Source organism: Sarcophilus harrisii, chromosome 3 (assembly GCF_902635505.1).
Source record: "Sarcophilus harrisii chromosome 3, mSarHar1.11, whole genome shotgun sequence".
Classification (NCBI taxonomy): Eukaryota; Metazoa; Chordata; class Mammalia; order Dasyuromorphia; family Dasyuridae; genus Sarcophilus; species Sarcophilus harrisii.
Window position 1 is genome coordinate 227,137,474 of NC_045428.1, and position 21,859 is coordinate 227,159,332.

General features: G+C 31.9%; 1 protein-coding gene across 4 annotated transcripts in view; it reads right to left on the bottom strand.

Annotated features, from left to right (window-relative positions):
- Positions 1-21,859, bottom strand: part of REV1 (REV1 DNA directed polymerase) — a 101,081-nt gene that overhangs the window by 22,168 nt on the left and 57,054 nt on the right. For 3 of the 4 annotated variants that reach the window (XM_031959139.1, XM_031959136.1, XM_031959137.1), the window contains 6 exons: positions 19,113-19,825; positions 17,016-17,123; positions 15,369-15,485; positions 10,494-10,614; positions 2,080-2,208; positions 361-515 (listed from right to left, as the gene is read on the bottom strand). In XM_031959139.1, coding sequence (XP_031814999.1) covers positions 361-515; positions 2,080-2,208; positions 10,494-10,614; positions 15,369-15,485; positions 17,016-17,123; positions 19,113-19,825 — 1,343 coding nt within the window. The remainder of the gene's footprint in view (positions 1-360; positions 516-2,079; positions 2,209-10,493; positions 10,615-15,368; positions 15,486-17,015; positions 17,124-19,112; positions 19,826-21,859) is intronic. The other variant, XM_031959138.1, reaches the window with a different exon arrangement.

A 21,859-nucleotide genomic window follows, 5' to 3' on the forward strand; every position in this document is an offset into this window, starting at 1 on the left:
CAACCGTACTTGGCCCTATATTCTTTTATATGTTGTTTATCAATGACTTAGATAATAAAGTCATGATATAATTTTTGTCAAATTTGCAAATGATAAAAAAGCTACATAGAAAAGTCAAAACACAAAATAAAAGAGTTTGTATTTTTAAAAAATCTTGATAGGCTAGAGTATCTGGACAAATCTAATATAGACACACATAAAGTTTTAATTAATATTAAAAAACCCAACATCATGGCAAACACAAAAAAAAAAATTATTTGAAAAAAAAAAAAAAAAACAAACAGATGATAGTGGACTGAAGCAACAAGAAGTAATGTTCCCAAACATGCAATCTAAAAATAAATTACATAATATACTAACCCATCCCCACAGAAGCAGCACATTTAGTCTGGTCTTTGATTTCAGTTCGGATGGCATTTGCAAATTCATCAGGAGTAAGTCTGGTCTCTGCAAGGATTTCAGTGATATCTACTAGTGCTTCATCACAACTGACAGCTTCAATGTTATGAGTATAACTAGCAAAGTAGAAGGGAATAATAGGTCTTTAGGAACAGCTCACCATTTGTCAGAAAGAATATGTTGCAAATAAATTCTTTTTTTTTTTGGTGTAATTCTGATTTCTTTTTGCCTTACAAGTTTAAAATACTAAGAAATGTTATCTTTCTAAATATTGTTAAAGGAGAACCTATTAAATAGAATCTTTGCATACTGTTATAATTAAAGTTATTTTCAAAATAGTGTTCTCTTACATTTTGAAATTTGTCCTTAAATCCCAATTTATTAACAATTAAAAAGATTACGCCAAAGTTTTTGCACATGGAGTGTGCATTTGAAGCCATGTGAATGAAGCCCATGGCTTTTGAGTGAATTAAATATAACAAAAAAAAATAAGTAAAATAAAAAATCCAAAAAATATAGAATACAACATTTAATATTAAGATAATTTTTGCCTGGAATTATTGGGAAAAAAATTGAAAGGAAAAAAGAGAAAGGAAGATAAATTATTTACCACTCCTCCTCCCTGGATCATTATAAGACAACTTCCTTTTTTCACAAATTTCTTTACTCACTTTAGTCAGTATTCCTCTGAATAATGATGGTTTACATCTTGAAAAGTCAAATTGGACTTTAAAAATCTTTTAAAATTTTCAAACATAAATACCAGTAATAATTTTCCGAAAAGCTGTGATATAAATCTCAAGCCAGGAAAAAAAGATTTACTTTATATGGGGGAGATAGTGGTTCAAAGTTAGACAAAGCTCCTCCTTCAAAGATGTTAATCTACAATTTGGCAAAATAAGCCATTTCTCTGTTCCTCAAACATGATCCTCCATTTCTTGACTCTATGCCTTTGTACTGGTGGGTCCCCATACCTGAAATGCCCATCTTTCAGAATTTGGCTTCCTTTAAGATTCAGCTCAAGAAAAACCTTCTACCTGAAATATTTCCCAATCCCCTCTATCTGCTTGCGCCCTCAATACTTATTCATTTATATTTATTCTATGATTTCTCTCCCATTAAAATATAAGCTCCTTAAGAAAAAATTTTTCATTTTTTTTTTTATTACTATCGCAAGGACCTACTATAAAACTTGGCAAACAACAATTACTACTTGCTGAAGGACTGATTTCAGTGACATTTAAAAAGAACTATTAAAGTAAAGACTGAATGACTATTTACTAGGGGTACTGCAAAAAATTTTAACACTCAGTGGTCTAATAAATTTGAATGACCTTTTAGGTTTATTTGAAAATCAAAGTGTGAAAAATTAATTTCAAAATTCACTTAAATTAGTAGAAATTTACTAAACATAAATTCAAACTATTTTAAATTTCTGTTATTCTTATATACCTCAAAAATTCTACCATATCTTTATATTATATTTACATTTATATACATGTAAATAACACGTATACTTTTTATTCCTTAACAAGTTAAACCATCAGAAGACTCTAGATGGGATGGGATAGAAGTATTGCTGAAATGATTGGCAAATCTTTTTGATTTTAAGCTAGGTCCTAGTCAATATTAAAGGTGAAACACAAATATCTAAAATTAAAACTATACTTTACACATTACCTTGCTAATGTTTCATACATTGTTCGAGAAACCTCTTTGTACGCATGAAAATCATATGGAACTGCTTGAAGATTTGGACACAGCTGTTTGGCTTGACCAAAAAACATTCCATTTTTTATGCCAACTTGTCTAAAGAAAAAAACAAAAGTACAACAATAGATTATGTTAAGTGTTTCTTTTCTGTTTTTTTTTTTTTTTTTTTTTTTTGCTGAGGCAATTGGGGTTAAGTGACTTGCCCAGGGAACACAGCTGGCAAGTGTTAGGTGTCTGAGATTATATTTGAACTCAGGTCCTCCTGACTTCAGGGCTGGTGCTCTATCCACTGTGCCACTTAGTTGCCCCTGTTAAGTGTTTCTAGATATAAATAAAAATAAAATCCCCAAAATGCTTTTTTCTTATACCAGGTATTTAGAATTTTAATATATCTACCCTAGGTAATTAACAGGTATTTAAAACAAACAAACATCTTACAATTCTGAACTATTTATTGAATGATTTTTTTTTACATTTTTAAAAAATTCTGAACTTAATAAATAAAACAGCCATTTCTAATACACATCAGAACAGGAAAAAGAGGACTAAACAATTTTCAAAGTTGCCCTGCTAGTCTTTCTTTTTTTTTTAATTTTCTTTATTTTCTTTACTGTTCATCTTTTTGAAAATGTTTCAATGACTTTGCCACTTAAAAAATATATTTTTTTGGTGCCTTATCCTTAATCTTCCCTATCTCTCATTCCCAAGCAGACTGGAAAATAAAAAAGTAAGAAAATTATAATATACATTGACAAACAAATTTCCCACACTGGTAGCATTTAAAAATTTTGTCTTATTCTTTATATCTTTAAAACTATTTATATGTGTACACACATACACATACAGGTGCGTGCGCTTTGGGGGGAGCTCAGGGAGTTGGGATTAAGTGACTTGCCCAGCTAGTAACTATCTAAGGCTGGATTTGAACTCAGGTCATCCTGAATCCAGGGCTGATGCTCTATCCAGTATCCATCTAGCTGACCCACACACAATATTTATAATAACATTGCAAGAAATGACATTTGGCAATTGGTTTGAGATTTTTAAAAAAAAATTTATAAGGGAAAAGGCTGGTTCCATTGAATTTCATATCTCTGTCCTTTAGCTGGGTCACTAACTTGCCATACATTGTTGAAATCAAAATCAAAGGGTAGGAATTTATTGTTTAAGAATCCTCTAAGCAAACATTTATCTCTAAAGACTTAAAAGATTAAGAAACTACCTAAAACAAGGCTTTACAGCAGAGATGTACTTAATCATTCACAATTCACAATTGACTAATTCTAGACGCTAGTAAAAACTCCAGTGATTATATTGTATTTGATAAAGTATCAAATTTAAATTTTACCTAAATGCTTTTCAGTATTTGGACCATTTACCAAAAAAACCCCCAAAACAAAAAAACCCACCCACCAATAAACACAAAATTGTACATAATGAGCAAAATCTTCATCATATTAATTTGTAGGGAACCAAAAAAAATATATATATAAATAGGCACATAGTGTTTCAAAGTATTGCGGAGCTGCATATATGATTAAAAAGTAATTATGTGAATATTCAGATATAGTCACTGATCCAGTCAATAAACAGCTAAGTCTACCTCTAAATGTATAGTATTTGAAGAAAAAGATGAACTGACAACCAGAGACCTTCTAGAAGCTTTTGATCATTTAGAACTCAAAGAATTCTACCTGTATGTGATTAAAATACAGTTTTATTTATTCAGACCAATCCAAAACATTTAATTTTAAGAGAAAAGACCCAGAAGGCCAAGCACAATGATTCAGTATAAGTCCCCACAAAGAAATTGAGGAAAAAAACTTCTACAATAACATTTCAAATATTTAAGATTAAATTTTGTTAACATTTTTTATAGAATGCACTAGGACAGTCTCTTGCCTTTACACAGATTTTTATCAGAAATGTTTATGTAATCAATTATTTTAAAAATTCAAATCAACCCATTCTTTAATGATATCACACAAAAGAGTAATATTATTGGAACAGAAAAATTATCAGGAACGAAGACTCATAATAAAATAATAAAAAGTATTTGCCATAGGATTTCTTTAACAACAAGCTGAATAGAATACTGAAATAATCAACACTCTTGGATTTATACACATATCTAATTCATATGTGTATAGTTATAATCATTTGAATGTAAATGCAACAATATAATGAAGACTACAGGAGCATTAGATGACAAAATCATGTTAAAGAAACCTGAAAGGCCATAAGGGAGCAATATGATCACTTAGTGAAGCTAAGATATCATTTGACCTGAAGAAAACTTTTTTTTTGGATGGGGGGGATGAAAAAGCACCAAAAGAGATAGTTACAATCTCTAAATAAATGGAAAGTGTTCCTTCTTTTAAAAAACAACCACAAGTAAAAAAAAAAATATATTCATGTATCAATAGACACTCACATTGGGGGGAAAAATCTAATTGATTTCCAGGCATTTTAAAAGAGTATTTTATACACAATACTTATTTTCTCAGTAAGAAAGAATGGAAAGGAAAAGATTTAGAATCATAGATTTTGGGTTGGAGGAGATCAACATCCTAACTCTTCATTTTAAAGAAGAGTCACTTAAGTCTGAGTTAATTTTTAAGAGCAGCTAGGTGGCACAGTGGATAGAGTGCCAGGAAGACTCATCTTCTTCCATTCAAATCTGGCCTTAGACACTTACTAGCTATGTGATCCTGAGCATGTCACTTACCCTGTTTGCCTCAGTTTCCTCATCTGTAAAATGAGCTGGAGCAGGAAATGGCAAACCACTCCAGAAATCCCTAAATGAGATCACAAAGACTCAAATGTGACTGGAAATAACAGATTCTTAATAGGAGGAAAAAGATGTATTCATTACTTACTTTTTACCAGTAGGAATGGAAGATATATTAATGATAGCCCTTGTAAAGTATTTTATATATTGACTCATTGGTCCTCCCAAGAATCCAATGAGGTATGTGCTATTATTATTCTCATTGTAAAGATGAGGAAATAGAGACAGAAAGGTTGAGTACTTATACTAGGGTTACACTTCCAGTTTCAGAGGCAGGCTTACAGTTGTCTGGACTCAGGTCTTCCTGTGTTCAAGTCTAAAACACAACCTACTCAGCTTTTGGGTTCAGTTAGACATTTTTTTCCTTTTCTCTATTCCTTAGTTTTATCACTTCACATGACATTTCAAGATGACCATAGCTAAAAGTGGAATCAATCTCTCAGATAAAACCTTCTCCACAGTCTCCTATTACAGCCCACATAGTAAGTCATGCCTGTTGATTATCCAACATCTAGAATTGAAAAAATGATTGTTGTATCAAATTTGGTGAATGGATTTCCCCTTCTGACTTTTTTCCAACATGAAGAACTCCCTAATTGTGGTGTTACTTTACTGGCTAATAAAAAGCTAACTGATTTTCACATAATTGTTTTATTTTAGCTAGTTACTGAAACCGTCACAGTACTTTATGGGTGCTGTATCTCACAGGCTCCTCACAAAACCATGAGATAAACAGAATAGGTGTTATTCTTATTGTACAGCTGAGGAAACAGAGATTCAGATGGGTTAAAATGATCACAAAGATATTACTCAGACCCAGTATTCAAACCTAGGTAGATAGCTGCTAACTAGAAGCACAGCACTCCTTGAATTACATCAAATATTTAAGTGGTTCATTATATAATCTTTGCAATTAACATGATATCATCCTATTAGTCATAGTTTTTAAGAAACATGTCAGTGCCTGCATTGATAACTACAGACTCTAAATGAAAATAAAGCCATGAAACAAAAATATCAAAGAAAGACTAAAGACTAGAGTGGATAGTGTTTGTTAGGATTATTAAAAGAGAAACAGGAGGTGAAACCGAGGGAGAGCATTCCAAGCTCTTCACAGGGCACAGTCAATGAAAACTCATGCAGTTGGGAAGAGTGTCATATACAAGAAGAACAGATTGCTGTTCAGATTGCTGGAGATTGTGGAAAAGAATAAAATGTGAAATTAGACCAAAAAGCTAAAAACGGGCCAGGTTTTAAAATACTATAAAAATCAAATGGAAGAATTTATATTTGATCTTTGATGTAATAGGGAGCCAGTACAGTTTATTGAGCAGTAGACTAAAGTGAATAGACCTAAATTTTAGGAAAATCACTTTCGTTGCTGAGTGGGAGATGTATTGGTATGAGGAAAGAAAACAAAAGCAAGTAGATCAATTAAAGGGCTATTTTAGCTAGATAATGCAAAGGATAGAATACCAAGAAGTCAGGAATAGTCTCCTTCCTAGGTTCAAATATAACTTCCATACACGTATTGACTGTGTGACCTTGGGCAAGCTACTTAAGCCTATTTGCCTGTTTCTTCATCTGTAAAATGAGCTGGAGAAGGAAATGACAAACCACTCCAATATTTCTGCTGAAAAAGCCCCCAAATAAGATCACAATGAGTTGGATACAACTGAAATGATTGAACATCAAGAAGCTTCAGGCAGACACTGGATTCATTAAAAGTATCACATAATTTTCAAAAGGCAATTAAGACTTCCTTCTGTTCCTATTCAATTTTGTGTCCAGTTCATTTCAGTATCTAGTCCAGATACACACAAACAAATCACCTTTGTGGATTTTTCATAGAATTGCATATCATAGTTTGGATAACAGATATCCTCCATCTACTTTATTTTTCCTCTGTGGACATTTAGGCCAAACTATTTGAATGATTACAAACTTACTTAGGAGGGTTTGCAATGTATCAGGGCTTCATTCAATGAGCACAAAATCATTTATAACAATTTGGCAAGTATTCAGCTTACTGCTTTATGTCTCATTAGATATAAATGAGAGAATATGCAAACAAAATCATCCCTTTTCAAGGAATGTTGTTTAATTTTTAAACAGTCCTGGTAAATGCCTTGATGAAGAGCCTTTAAAGTATTATTTACATCACTACATCAAATGCTTCATGGACATTAATTGCAGTGACATTTTATATTTCCTGATCCTGTAAATTCTGTCACTGTATAGTCATCTGCTATATACAATATTGTTTTGTAAGATATCAACCTGTTCTTTTTTTCATAAAATCCTTAATATATGTATACAATAATCTCAGGGATTCCAGAAAGATGTGAATTTTGTAGAGATTATCTTTTACCTGTAATAAAAGATCTATGATTCTGTTCAAGTATCTTCATATCTTCTTTCTGTTACCCTGAAAATCAACACATCAGTGCCCTCACAATTATGATTCTGACATTACCCTCCTCTGTGTGTACTTTGTCTAATTCAGCTGTTCTTTCCATCTCATGTCACTTAGTGCCTTTTTAATTTCCTCATAAAGCACATGTGTAATTTTAACATTAAGAATTCTAATATAATGGCTCCAAACTCACTGATTGCTTGAGAAAAAGACTTATTAGAAAAGTTTTTACAGATTTTTTCGATTACTCTATCTTTTATTCTCAAGTTCTTCCACATTGTCTTTCTGTCCAAATGCCCTTTTGCAAAATTTGGCTTACTTGGACACTGAACAAATCACTCATCTTTAAGACACAGTTTTCTCTTCTCAGTAAAAGGAGAGGGCTCTCTCCTTTTACCTCTAAAGCTTTGATCTTATGGTGTTTCTACGATGTTCTATAGGCTTGAATTCATCTTTAGTGGTTATGTTTTGTGAGGTCTCATTGTACTTCCATTCTCCTCCACACTATTTTATACATGAGTTTATATTATAAAAGTGCTGCTCTTGCCTGTTATCTTAGTCTAACATGAATAGGCTGAATTCATTTCTAGGATCTTTTGGACTCCTTATTGTGTTGGAGTGCTTGATGTCAGTTAATTTTGCCTAAATAATATTGATGTTCTATGTCATAGTGTATTATTTGTATATTAGTTTACATTTCTTAGTGTCCATGTTTGATTAAAAAGTTTAGATTTAAATTAACTATTTCACTTACTTTTCATTTTAATAATTCTAGTTTAGTATTCATTTTTAACTGCTGTAAGTCTATATGCAGACAACTGATTAATAAATGATTCAAAGTAGTAACCAGTTACTTCTAATTAGATTATAGCCAATTTATTTATTTTTTTGGAGGGGAGAAGGTGATTTTATTAGGTGCTTTTCAAGTCCAATGTCTATCATTCATAATCATTAAGAAAGTATACATGGTAAAGATGTTTTGACATTGTTTAGTTGTTTCCAACTCTTTGTGACTCCATTTGGAGTTTTCTTGACAAAGTACTTTTAATAATTTGTCATTTCCTTCATTACCTCATTTTTCATATGAAGAAATGAGGGTAAATAGGACTAAGTGACTTTCTTAGAGTCACACAGCTACTAAGTTTGATGCCGGACTTGAACTCAGGAAGATGTTATCTTCCTGACTTCATGATGGGCATTCAATCCATGGTGCTACCTACCTCTGCCCATTAAGGGTAAGGCAATTATTAGGATTTTGTACATTCTATATTTTCTTGATCTTTTTCTAACATATATTTCAAAGTATCAGGAATGCTCACCTTTACCTACACTGAATCAGAAATTTTTAAAGTACAAAAGGGAACCCATGGAGTAAGTAGGCAGGCCTGCAAGGTAAAAATTACTTTCATAATAATACTAAAAACTTTTAAGTTCTAATATAGTAAATATTATAGATAAAGATTTAGGAGTAAGGATCTTTGATAATTTTTAGGAGTGTAAAGGGATCCTGAAACTAAAAAATTTTGAGAACCACCGTAATTATCAAGAACCTGTAAAACCATCTAAAGTATGCTTATGGATGTCTTATAAAGGTTTCTTCTACCTCCTTATTGTCTGCAATTAGAGATTGGTAAGTAAATTATAATTTTCTTCATGATGTACTTCTTTCAAATATTCAGCATGACCACTGTAATACAAAGAGTAAGGACCTATTACATGATGTTTCTTGTTGCCTGTGGATACATGATAAAAACAATTCTGCCAACTTCTTTACTTGACTAAGCAAAGAGAACCTGTGAACTCCCTTTACATTTAGCTTGAAATTCCTTTTGTCTTCTGATTTCAATTATAGTAAGGAGTTCAAGATGGACATAATTCAGTTACTTTAGAACTTCCTTGTCACTGACATATAACTTGCATTTGTGGTACCACAAACTGATTTCATATTTAAAGATAATCTAAAATCTATGGGATTCTCATTATGCTCTTCCTTTACCACTGCAGAAGTGGAAGGGTAGCTACTTACAACTGAGTACCATTCTATTCTATTCTTTGCATACATAGTTGTAGTGGAAGTGGACAAAGAAATTCACCACTAAATTGCCAGTCTACTGGTGAAGAAACTCAATTAGGCTGAATCACAAAAGAAACATATAGTCAGTTGCCAGGACCATATGCAAAGCTTTACCATTATGGGTTAACCTATTAGGTTAGGTTAGGTTAGGGCAGGTTCTATTAGAACCTGCCCAAAGCCAGCAAAGATTTATTGTGCATCTAGGATCATTTCATGGTTTCTGAATTGTTTTATAAATATCATCTTATTTAACAGGGTGATACAATTTCTCACTGCAAACTCAGCACTCTTTTCATAGAACAATACTATAGCTCTGTACTGGCTTTATTATCCTCATTTTATAGATGATGAAAGTGAAGTTTAGGGAAGACACAAGAGCATGCATTTAGGTGATATATGAACCCAAGTTTTCAGATTATAGAGTGAAGTTCTGTGATTTGTTCAAAGATACATAGCTTAAATGAGCAGGAGTGAGCATGATTTGAATTAAGGTCTACAATATACCATATCTTATTTTTGTCCACAAGTGGAAAAAACCCACTTATTTCTAAGAGTGTCTAATTGTCTGATAATGGCTAATATTTAAATAGCACTTCAAGGCTTCTAAAGTGCTTTACAAATATTATCTGATATATCCTTCAAAACAACAATAGGAGGTTATAGTCTCTACTTCCATGCTTCCAATGAATTTCCAAAGATGAGCTCAGAAAAAGGGGACAAAAGAACGTGTTCCCTTTCCAGATGTATCTGTGACAATTTGCTTAAAAACAACTTTTAGAATTTATAGATTAACTGGTACAGCTGAATATTCTGCCTTTTTTTTTTTTTTTTTTTTTTTTTTTACCAGTGGGTGAAAGGACAATAGATCTCTGACTTCAACAATGGAGAAATCCCCAGCAAGAAATATTTATTAAGACAAAATAAATCTTTCTCTAAAATGTTCTTATCTTAGAAAACTGCCCTAGCCATCGAGGAGTGAAGGGAGATACGGAGTTCTCAAAGCCAGTATTTGTTAAAATGAATATACCACTGAACATATATCATTATCTTCATAAATCCATTTTTCCATACAATTTACATCACATTCCACTTCCACATACCTGGCTTCATAACTACAAGATGCAATTTCAGCCTTGGATAAAACAGAGTCAATTCCATTTGCTTGTGCAGAATCCTGATTATCCAATAGGGATGAATCTGGTACATCAGGAACTCTATCTGCTTTGAAAATAATAGATTGTTATAATCATATGTAAGAAAAGCTTGATTTTAGTTCAAAATGATGTTTTCCATTTCGTTCACTTAACCATATATAACAAATCAAACTGCAAGTCCAACGACTGAGAGCTATATCACTATAAATAAGGAAAAATATAGTGCTCCAATATTATTTGCCTATCTTATCCTATAGTTAAATAAAAATAGGTCATTATTATAAAATTAAAAGTACTCATTTACTATGCAGAGTTTCATAAGCCAGTGAGGTTTTTTAGAACATGCTACAAAATAAAATATCCTTTCATTAGTACAATCTCTGGAGATCAACACATATGGCCAGAGATCAGGAAGTAGAACCAGCTGTACATAGTTCTTTAAAAAAGGAGTTCTCCTGCAAAGGACATCAAGTTTTAATCCAAGGAAACAATAAGCTTCCTACAGTATGTTTCCTAATACTATAGTAAAATAGTAACATAATTAATAAATATTATCCTTTTGATATAGTACTTGCTAAATACTTGCTAAAATTTTTCGTATTATTTTAGTCCCTCCTTCTACCCCCTAAGCCTACTCCAGCTTAAATATTACAATAAAATATCAACTAAAATAACAATATAACTATATCTGTGGCAGTTAACCATTTGTATTCAATTAACATTTAGGGTTAGAGGAAAATTAGACATTCAGAGTAGACCCTGGTAGATTTTGGCTAATGGGCCTACAAATTCACCAATTGTCCCTTGATCGAAAAACCAAATATATATATATATATATATATTTTACACACACACACACACACACACACACACACTTCACTAAATAGCAAGAGCAAAATAAAAGAAGGCATGCACACACACGTACACATACACACACACACACACACACACACACAACTACATAAAAGGAGAAAATCTAAAGCTTCCTGGCTGCTTGCCATTTCACTTCCTTTACAACCTTCAGCTTCACTAGTAATTCAGAAATAGACAGCAGAGAAAACAGCTTCAGTTATAGGTCTCCCAGGATGCTATTAATAGGTTTCAAGAAGTGCCTGCTGTAAAAAAAAAAACACATTGCACATTCTACAAAACACACTCTCCACCATGTCTATGCTACTATAAACAAATATAACATTAGATGGTAAAACAAGACCTAAAGACATAACATCTGCTAACTCCTCAAATCCTATTTTGAGATCACTACAACTTACAAATGAACTATTTTTTGCTGTTTAATTCACAAATTTTGTTACACGAAAAACTAGCCAGCCTAAAAACCTGACAAAACCAAGGCTTAGTGACATTCAACAACTTCTCAGAATACAATAACTACTTTCCCCACAACTCACTAAACCAATTTCAAGTATTTACTGAATACAAACACACACAAGGACATACATACATACAGAGAATAAACTCCAATCAAACTTTCAGTTCCCAAATCTCAATGGAATCTGGACCTGTTTAAGAAGAAACAAATACTATGGAGTTTGAGCTATGACCTCATGTACACTACACTAATGTAAGCTATATTCTTCCAATTTTATACAGCCTCTTACAGTGCAAAATGTACAAAGTTCTGAAGGATCTTAAAACTAAAGAAAAGTTTTAATGTTCTATGACTCTAAGCTGAAATTCTATAAGAAATACAAAACTATCAGGTCAGAGCGGGACCACTAAGCCGAAAAAGCATTGCAACATGTGAATAGAGCCTAACCAGGTGACCAGCTTCTTTTCAAAAGTACTCTTACTAATTTATGTACCTAAAATTTGTTTGTTTTTTAAAAATCATTTGTTATATTTGGAAGCCTTACTAAGTACCCAAAGACACTTGAAATTTCAAATTAGAGAAAAATCATGCCCAAAGTAAAGAATGAGAAGAACAATTTCTTTGGTCCATGCATTCCCACGCCCTGGCCTGAGATGCAGTGCCATCTTGTTTATCTTCACTGGGCTCGCTGACCTGGATTTTCCACATCGCAGCAGAGTGGATCCCTCCATGAGCTGATAGAGTTGCTTCATGTGAAATTCAGGGCAATGCAGGGACACACTGTCCTCACTGGAGGGCAAGGTAGAGAACTGCTCATCAAAACTTGACAAACTAGACGGGCACATGGTGAATGTGGAGGAACGGTTGGAGAAATCAGAGGCCAGGACCCAAGTCTGTGAAAAAGAAATCGCTGAGAATAAATCTGTGACTAATACGATGTTTAAAAACTGTTGCTCTTTAGAATGAAAACTGAAGATGCTGAGGGGGTAGGAAATATTTGCATCTTGAGAATCCTGGGAAAGATAAAAGGCCCCAATCATGAACTTTAAACTGATTCAGAACATCAAGGCCATCAATATGAAAGTGGTACTTCGGCATATCATTCAGGAAGCTGCTTCAAAGTGAAGGCATAGATGAAAATTGCTAGCAAAATTGTTAGACAAAGAGTTTCAATGTGACTAATAAGAAGTTGGAAGTTTTTATACAAAGAATCCAAGATGCTATCTTTCCTAATATTGTGACCAACAAACAGGCCAAAAAGTTGAAATAGGATTAAAAAAAAAAGTTTGTAGATAGTTGGAGCCATCTAATTCTAATACTGTTTCTCTACAAGTACTTTTTAAAATGATGATATTTTTAAAATTAAGCTTCAGGCAAAAAAGATAAAAAAAACTGTCTGGAAAAAGGTATATGAAGCACTGGACAAATGAAGTAAGTGTTCTACGCATGGATTTATTTGTAATGGAACCTTACAATAAGGTAATAAGCCTATTCATTTTGTGTATAGCAACACATTAAAAAAAAATGAATTTGTTTGGATGGCAATGCCATAAAATAAATAATATCCGGTTATAGTATACATGGAAGTTTATATTCAGGTTCTTAATGTAGAATTGTTTTATTAAATTATATCTTTAAAAAAGTAATGAATAGATACTAAATGACATTCTCTACTCCCTGTTAAGGAACAATCTATGCTAACTTTTAGATGTTAAGTATAATATAATTTTCTTTTGACATTTGTCTCTTTAGATTCTATGGATTTTAAGGTGAGGAAAGGGAAAGTGAATTTAAAAGTTCTCTAAAGTGTGATAACAAACCTTTAGCTACCTTAATAAAGATAGCCAGAAAACCAACTGCCTTTTCAGAAAACTATGCATAGTCAAGCGGTATAGGGAAGAAAGAAAGAAAAAAGAGAACTATCTCTTGGCTTCTCACTGAGAATGGATACACCGATTATAAAGTTCTAGACAAAGACATCCTGAAATAAGAAAGGTGCACTTGAGCCAGAAGTGAAGATTACCCATAAGGGTAATCTTATACACAAATAATAGAAGAGATGCTACTTTAATATTCAATTTTCTTTCAGCTATGTTTACTTCTGTTCACTTTTCCACATCCTAAAATTACTCTCTCCCCTCATACGAAATACCAAAGAGAAACAAAAAAGCTTCCTTATCTCATACCAAATACCATAGAGAAACTATACCATTAAAGAAAAACTCCACATCATACTACCAAACAATTAAGAAACAATCCAAATAGCTGAATATCACAGCACAACAATCTACAAAAGAAATCTAAAAGCACTCCTAGAATTTTGCCTGATGATGTTACACTCTTACATACAGAGATCCATTTGAAACACTTAGAAAATACATTTATAAATATATTGTCTAGTATTTTTTATGAAACATCCAAAGATGACTACCATCAACAAAAAAGGCTACTACCAGGGTATAAGGCTGCTCAAGTTATCCAACTACTTTCCCATTTGTTTCCTCTTAAGATTAACTGCTTAGTTTTCAATGAATTCAAACTTTTACTCCTAAAAAGCAACAAGGCCAAAACACTAAGAAAAGAGCATAAATTATTCCCCTTATAGAAATTTAAGTTCATAATTAATCTAACTTCTAAACACACTATAAATATCAATCAGAAAGGCACCAAATCCAAAACAAGAATATAAGAAGTTTTCCACATATCAAGTGAAAAGCCTATACTAACTGCTAAATGCATTCATATATTAGCTCTTTGACAAATTCATTTAGAAAGAAAAAATAAATAACAAAAATGCCTTTTAAAAAATATATGGTACATTAATATCCACAACTAAAAAGTCTCAAAGCACTTAATACTGCCACTTGGTTATATTACATTCCATCCTACAACAAGAAAATATTATACACATTTGCCACAGGAAATAATTTCATAAATGACAGTTATGAAGATAACCTAGACCCATAATGCTAGTACTTTTAATTGTATGGGTAAAAAAAATTCATACCTCTGGACAAGTTTAAGCCTAACTAAAAAAAAAAAAAATTAAAATTTTAAACTATTCTCTCATTTCCTTGAAAAATGCTTTTATTAACTTCAAATTATTTTTCTATCTTTTCTGTGATATAAATCAAACAACTTATGTTACAAACTTTAGAAAAAAGTCATTTTTGCAAAATTAAATTTTTTCATGCTGAGTATAAAGCAAACTAATTCCAGTTTTTAAAATGTGTTTCACTTTCCAGAGAAATAAAAATTCATAAATTAATATACTATCATTTCTGACATATATTTCGTATAGGTTACTCACTTATTTTTGTCAGATATTACTTTGTTCTGAAATGTCAAGACTTGATTTAAAAAAAAAAAAATCATCTGAATACAATTGTCCTTAACTATGTTCTTACATTTCAACCAAAACAACATCAAAAAATACAACATAATTCTTCAGCAGCAGCACAGTAACTTCAAAGTGGGCTTATTATCTGTACCTGCTTTGCCTTTCAGTATTTTATTCTGGTAATACTGCCATTCCAGCTGGGGATTAGCTCCAGGGCGTAAGGGTGCCCTTCCTGTACCTCTGTTACTTGTAACAGCTACTGGCTTTCCTGAAGATGAAAAAAAATTAATTATTTATAAATTATGCAAAATTTCCTTTAAAATATTCAATATGCTAAAAGGAAAAACCTATAAAGGTGTTTTAAAAAGCATGCTTGAGTTTTATATTTTATATATGTATTCAAACTGTTCAACAAATATTTGTTAAGTGACTACTCTGTGCTAGATACTGTGCTATGTTCGATAAAAACAAGGAATGAAATAACTACTCCCAATGAGCTTGAATTCTACATTATGTAGAAGAAAATAGCAAATCACTGACAAAACAACGATTTAACAAGAATGTTTTTAGAAATTAAAATTCCATATGCAACAGAGCAATATGATGAAGGAATGAATAACATAAAAAAGGATCACATTTGAGACCTTCTGTTTATGCTAAAGGGAATGCCACTACATGTGCAAGGATCCTATTTTGAGCCCCCATTTTACCAATAGATCAAAATGATTACTGAAGTTATATTATTTTTATGTGCTATTTTGTCTTTTAAGTGATAAAAAGAAAGTTAATCACAATATTCTTAAAAAACAGCATGGAACATTCACTAATATTTTATATATCAAAGCACACTGGAACCTTTATTTATGGGCCAACTTTAGCTATTTAACATTTCAGATTTCATCTCTAGTGTTTGGTTGATACGTATTGTACAATTCTAATGAAGGGAATGATTTCAGAGAAACCTGAAAAGATCTGTATAATCTGATACAGAATAAAATGAGCAAAACTAAAAAAAAAATTTATACTGCATACTGACAGCATAAAAACAATTTTCAAAAAACTTAAGAACGCCAATCAAGTCAGATGTCAGAAGACTGATAATGAAGATGGCTATCTAATATGCACACTGAGACACATTTTTTGAATATAGCCAATATGTACATTCATTTTTCTTAACTTGTTTATTATAAGATTTTTATGTCCTTTAGGGGGGAGGGGACATGAGGGATGGCAGACATAAATTCTTATTAATGTTTTTGAAATATTTAAAAGAAAAAAATATTAAAAGTTAGTCAAATCTTGTATAACAAAGGTTGTAAAAGCCTCTTAGCTATGAAGGTTTGACTAGTTATAATCATTTATAACTGTTATAAAAAAATCTGACAGAGTCTAATTACTTATACTCCAAATATAATTTTCCAGGTTTTATTGTATTAATCCAACATAGGATACCTCTTAAATACAGGCTGCACTCCCTTGCTATGAACAAAATATCCATAACACGATAACATAACAAATCCAGAAACAGGTCTTATTCTAACTAAGAAATGTGACAAGTAAAATCCAAATTTCCATCATTTCCTTTTCTGCCAAAAAGAAAAGGTACCCACGGTATGTGAGCAACCTTCTATTCCCTGCACACCTTTCTTGAGGGAAAAAAAAACACACACATACACACATACAAAGAAACCAAGTTGAAAACTAAAATACTGGGAAAAAGGAGTCAGAGGAAACATACAATTAAAAATTATCTCACTAGTCAAGTATTTTTAATAATGAGTCAACCAAGAATACTTACCTTTGAGATCTGGTCTATTTCGGATACCCACTGACACAAAGAAGCAATCCATATCAACATGCATTATACAGCTCTGATGTCTGGATGGATTCAATACAGACATATTGCCTATAATTAAAGAAAAAAAATGTTATATCTAATTTTATAGTTTCAAAAAACTTATCTACTAAATAAAAGGGTCTAAAAATTCAAAGAGTTGTTAAACAAGACTCACAATGAAAAATTTTCCAGCCTCAAAAATTAAAGCCTTTTTATTTATCAAAAATAAAGAGCCAGCAGAGGTATAGCCCAGAGAAGGAAGAAAAGGCTAGCTTTGAGACCTCTGACACACACTGGCAATATGACCCTGAGAAAGGCACAAATCCTCTCAGTGTTCTAGGCAATTCTTTAAGACCATTAGAACCCAAAAAAGATGCTAACCCGACTTTCATGGAGAGTTTACTCATCCAAGAATTCCTTATGCCCATGAAATCATGCCAGATTCTGTCTCAGTTTAAACAATAGGTTAGATGTCAAAACATGAGAAAAAAAGTTTCTTTTTAGTACAATCTCTAAATATTATTTGTATTTTCTTAATTTATATTGTAAAATCTTACTATAGCTAATTGAGTAAAATTATATATCTATCTAGAGAGAAAATATTTAAATTTCACAAAAGTTAATTCTCTATATTAGATTACTATTATGAGGAACTACATATTAACATTCACAAATAGATATGTTTTTTAAAAAGATTCAAAATTTAAAGTTTCATAATGTATGTCATTGTATGAGGTTCAATAAGTCAACAATTATCTACCAAATATGTCAGTGTATGAAGCATAAATGTTATTAGGTCCTACTCTGACACTTCATCAAGGAATGAAGACAAACTTGAATTATCTGACAATGTGAGAGTTGCAGGAGGAAGAAGACAAGGCAAAATAGATTCTGTCAAGCTAAAAAGTCTTCATGTATAAGAAACAACCTAGAGCCAGCCAAAGAAAATTTAACAGAAGCTCATCTTTAACAGAATGGCTACTGGATAATTAATTTTTAACCCATAAAACCTATCTATAAAGTAAAAAAGTGCCAATTTCCTCTATTTTTTTTTTCAATCACAAAATTAAATTATAATATCCCCCCTTAATCTTTCAAATTTAAAATGAGTAAAAAAGACCAAGGCAATGTGAGAATCTATCATAATTCTATTCTGAAGTATTTCAAATATTAAAGTTTAAGTAGAATAAGGAAAAGGCAGAGAACAGACTAATTAAAAGCAGCTCCATTAATTAAAACCAAATAGTGTCCTATAACAGAAGACAAGATGAATTTTTCCAAAATCCTTTATTTATGAATCTTGTTACCTTTCTATAATTTATAGTTAATGGACTTTTTATCTATGGAATATAAATACTAAGTAAAAAATAAAATGAAAATTTATAAAGAATTTAGCTATTATATTTCTAACTGAAAAAAAGAAGTTAATTCTCAAAAGTTCTCTATAGATACAAGTACCTTTTAAAAAGCTGCTATAATATATTGGATTTAACATATTTCTACCATGTTTAACATATATTGGACTACTTGCCATTTGGGGGAGAGGATAAAGGATGGGGGGGAATTGGAACACAAGGTTCTACAAGGGTTAATATTGAAGAATTATCCATGCATATGTTTTGAAAAATAAAAAGCTTTAATAAAACAAAACAAAAAGCTGCTATATATCAAACTAGTTTTCTAAGTTCCTTGAAATTCATTCAGATTCTAATTTTCATGCCTAGCAATTTATATAGTTTTTATATGGAATCAATGTCATTCTCATATGTACATGTACCATATTTTATGTAGACCAGAACCTAAAACTTGTTCAATAAATTTATGCGTAAATAACTTCTCAAAATTCAAACTGTTAAAATTACTAGACAACTCTTATATTTCTGTTTTAATTTACATTAAATTTTAAAAGACTATTTTAACAATTGATAATTATTTCTACCATGAATTATATGACCTGATGATCTTGTGCATCTTAATCAGGTATGATATTTCAGCTTCCACATGAGAATTATCAAATATTATCCTTTAAGAAAAAAAAGGTCTTCAACAAGTATCTACCTGCATCAGTTATTATAAGGGCAGACCTGCTTGCTTTCATTTTTTTTAATTTTTCCCTTCCTGGAAAGACACCACTACTTTGTCTCTGTAAGGTGTTAACAAACTCAGTCAATTCACACTTCCACATTGATATGTGATGCAGTCTTGAATGAGAATAAAAGTCTGAAATAAAATTGCAGTCTGAAGGTTTGGACAGCTCTGAGGAAGCTGCCTTGCTAACAGCAGGTACTGAAGAAGTGCTTTTTGTGCTTGAAGGCCCCTGAACAGTGGAGTGGTGAGCACCATTTATTTTAGTATGACTGTGCAAAGGTGACGATGAGAATGAATTACTCATAGTCCTGTGTGGATTCCACAAAATGTCTATGTTTCTGTTGCTTTGATGCAACTGCTGCATAGGGCAGTCTCTAAAATCAATGTTGCCTTTTTCAGTCTTCTCCTCAGACAAAGGGCCTGGAGAAAGCCTATCTGCAACACTGTGGCCCGAGGGCACCAAGCAATCCTTAGTCTTTAAGGCACCATTAGAGCTGAGAGTATGTCCATTGAGAACTGAAGTATTGTCTCCAGGATGCTGAATTCCATTTTGTTTCTTTCCAGGAAAAATCTGCTCCAGCTCCATAAGCGTAAAATCATCACTTGTATCTTCTTCATTCCAACTGTTCATTCCATTGATTTTGATCTCATTTTCTGTCTCATACTTCTTGATTATCTGATTTCTAAAATGGAAATAGAAAATTACTAAAAAGTATTTCATACTTTTTTCTTATCGATATAAACCACTACATCCTCTTATGCATATCATGTAGTAAGTGACCCTGGACAAATCACTCAGCTTCCCTACATGTAAAATGAGGATAAAAATGATAGCATGACCAACCTCAAACAGTTTGTATTGAAAAAAACTTTGTAAACTTTAAAGGATAATATAAATATGAAACTTTTTTTTTTTAAACAAATGGGTTATTTCATTCCTTGTGATAAATTGAAAATAATTTTTTCAAGGAATAAGCAGTAGGCAAAGTAAATAAAGAAATTTTATATCATTAACATAGCTTTTAAGGAAATTTATTCTAATGAAATCCAATTGAAAAAAAGCTGGGAGATTTTTACAGGGCAAGAGATAAGGAAGAAAAGCATTGATTCTAAACATGCAAAAGGAAATATAATGTCCTCTACACTAAATAGCAAGTAGGCTAGTTCAATTAGAAAGTAGACTGCCCAAGAGGAAGGGAATAATAGGAAGTCAGTCTGGAAAAACAGGTTTGGTATCAGATTATAAAGACTTTTAAATGCCAAGGAATATAGACAATATGAATAGAAACCATAGAGCTTCTTGAGTGAGAGAATGATAAGATTATGATGTACACTGTTTTAGAAATATCTATTTAACAGGCAGGTTAAGAAAGATTGGAGAAGATGCAGATGATGATCCATCATCAGGATGTTCTATCAAGAGTAAAGAACTTGAAGGGTGGGGGTAGTAGTGGTGGTGGTGATGGTGTGAAGGGAGAAGAGAGATAAGATAACTAACTATTCTGGAGACAATTCCTAAACCCGAAATGCTCTCCATTCTTTCTTCCCATTGTCTTAAGGCTGATTTGTACTTATTTTTTCAATATTCAGACCATATGTCATTTTTTTCTGTGAGGTTTTTCCTGAACTCTCCACTGATCACTCATTTAATTTCATAACACTCTATCAGTCTTCTCATGGCCTACACTCTACTCTGTATTATCTCTTATTTCTTTCATTTCCTAAGAAAGAGCAATCTGAAGGAGGAGAGTAAGCTCTGGTAGGAGAGGCCCTGGGCCCAATATCAATACTGTTGACCACTTGTGTAGCCTTGATGGACTCATTTTCCTTCTCAAAACTTCAATTTACTCACCTGCATATCAAATAAGGAGGTTAAATTAGATGAGATCTACAACTCTAAATCTATAATCCTGGTAAATTACTTAAAGTTTACTTACCAAAGCATAATTATGGGCCTTGGAACACAGTATGACATACTATATGGCATATTTAATATTAATTTCTCAGCATCTGTAATATGCATTTGTAGACAATAGAAAAATGCTCTCATTTGTGTACACACACACACACACACACACACCTGTAAAGGAAGTGATCTTTTATGTTTTTCATTTAATTGATCAATTAAGTACAGAACCAAAAGGGTCCAGTGATTGGTCTAAATTCATAAAGCTAGAAATTGGCTAGGAAAATGATTGTTTTCACAGTAGTTTTCCTGGAATTTTATTTATTTATTTATTTATTTTTTTGGGTAAATTGGGAAATGCTGCAAATATATTAAGAATTTATATACCATACCAATTGGAACTTTTTTCTTCTTTTGCCGAGGCAATTAGAGTTAAATGACTTGCCCAGGATTACACAGACAGAAAGTGTTAAAATGTCTGAGGCCAGATTTGAACTCAGGTCATCCTGACTAGTGTTATCTACTACACCAACAAGCTTACCCCAATTGGACAATTAAAAAAAAAAAACACCTTCCACAATTTCTCAAAATACAGTTAAGATCTATATTTAGGATCAAATTCTCATTGGTTCAAATTTGTCCTACTTTTTAGTATTTGGGGTACACTGAAAAGAATTGCTGGTTTTAGTCATACTAATCATTGCAATTTGATTGAATATCTTTTTTTTAGGTAATGCTACCCAAATTTCTATATAATAATTAAATTTTAAATTTAACTTTTTTCAAAACTGATTTAAGAAAATCTTCATTA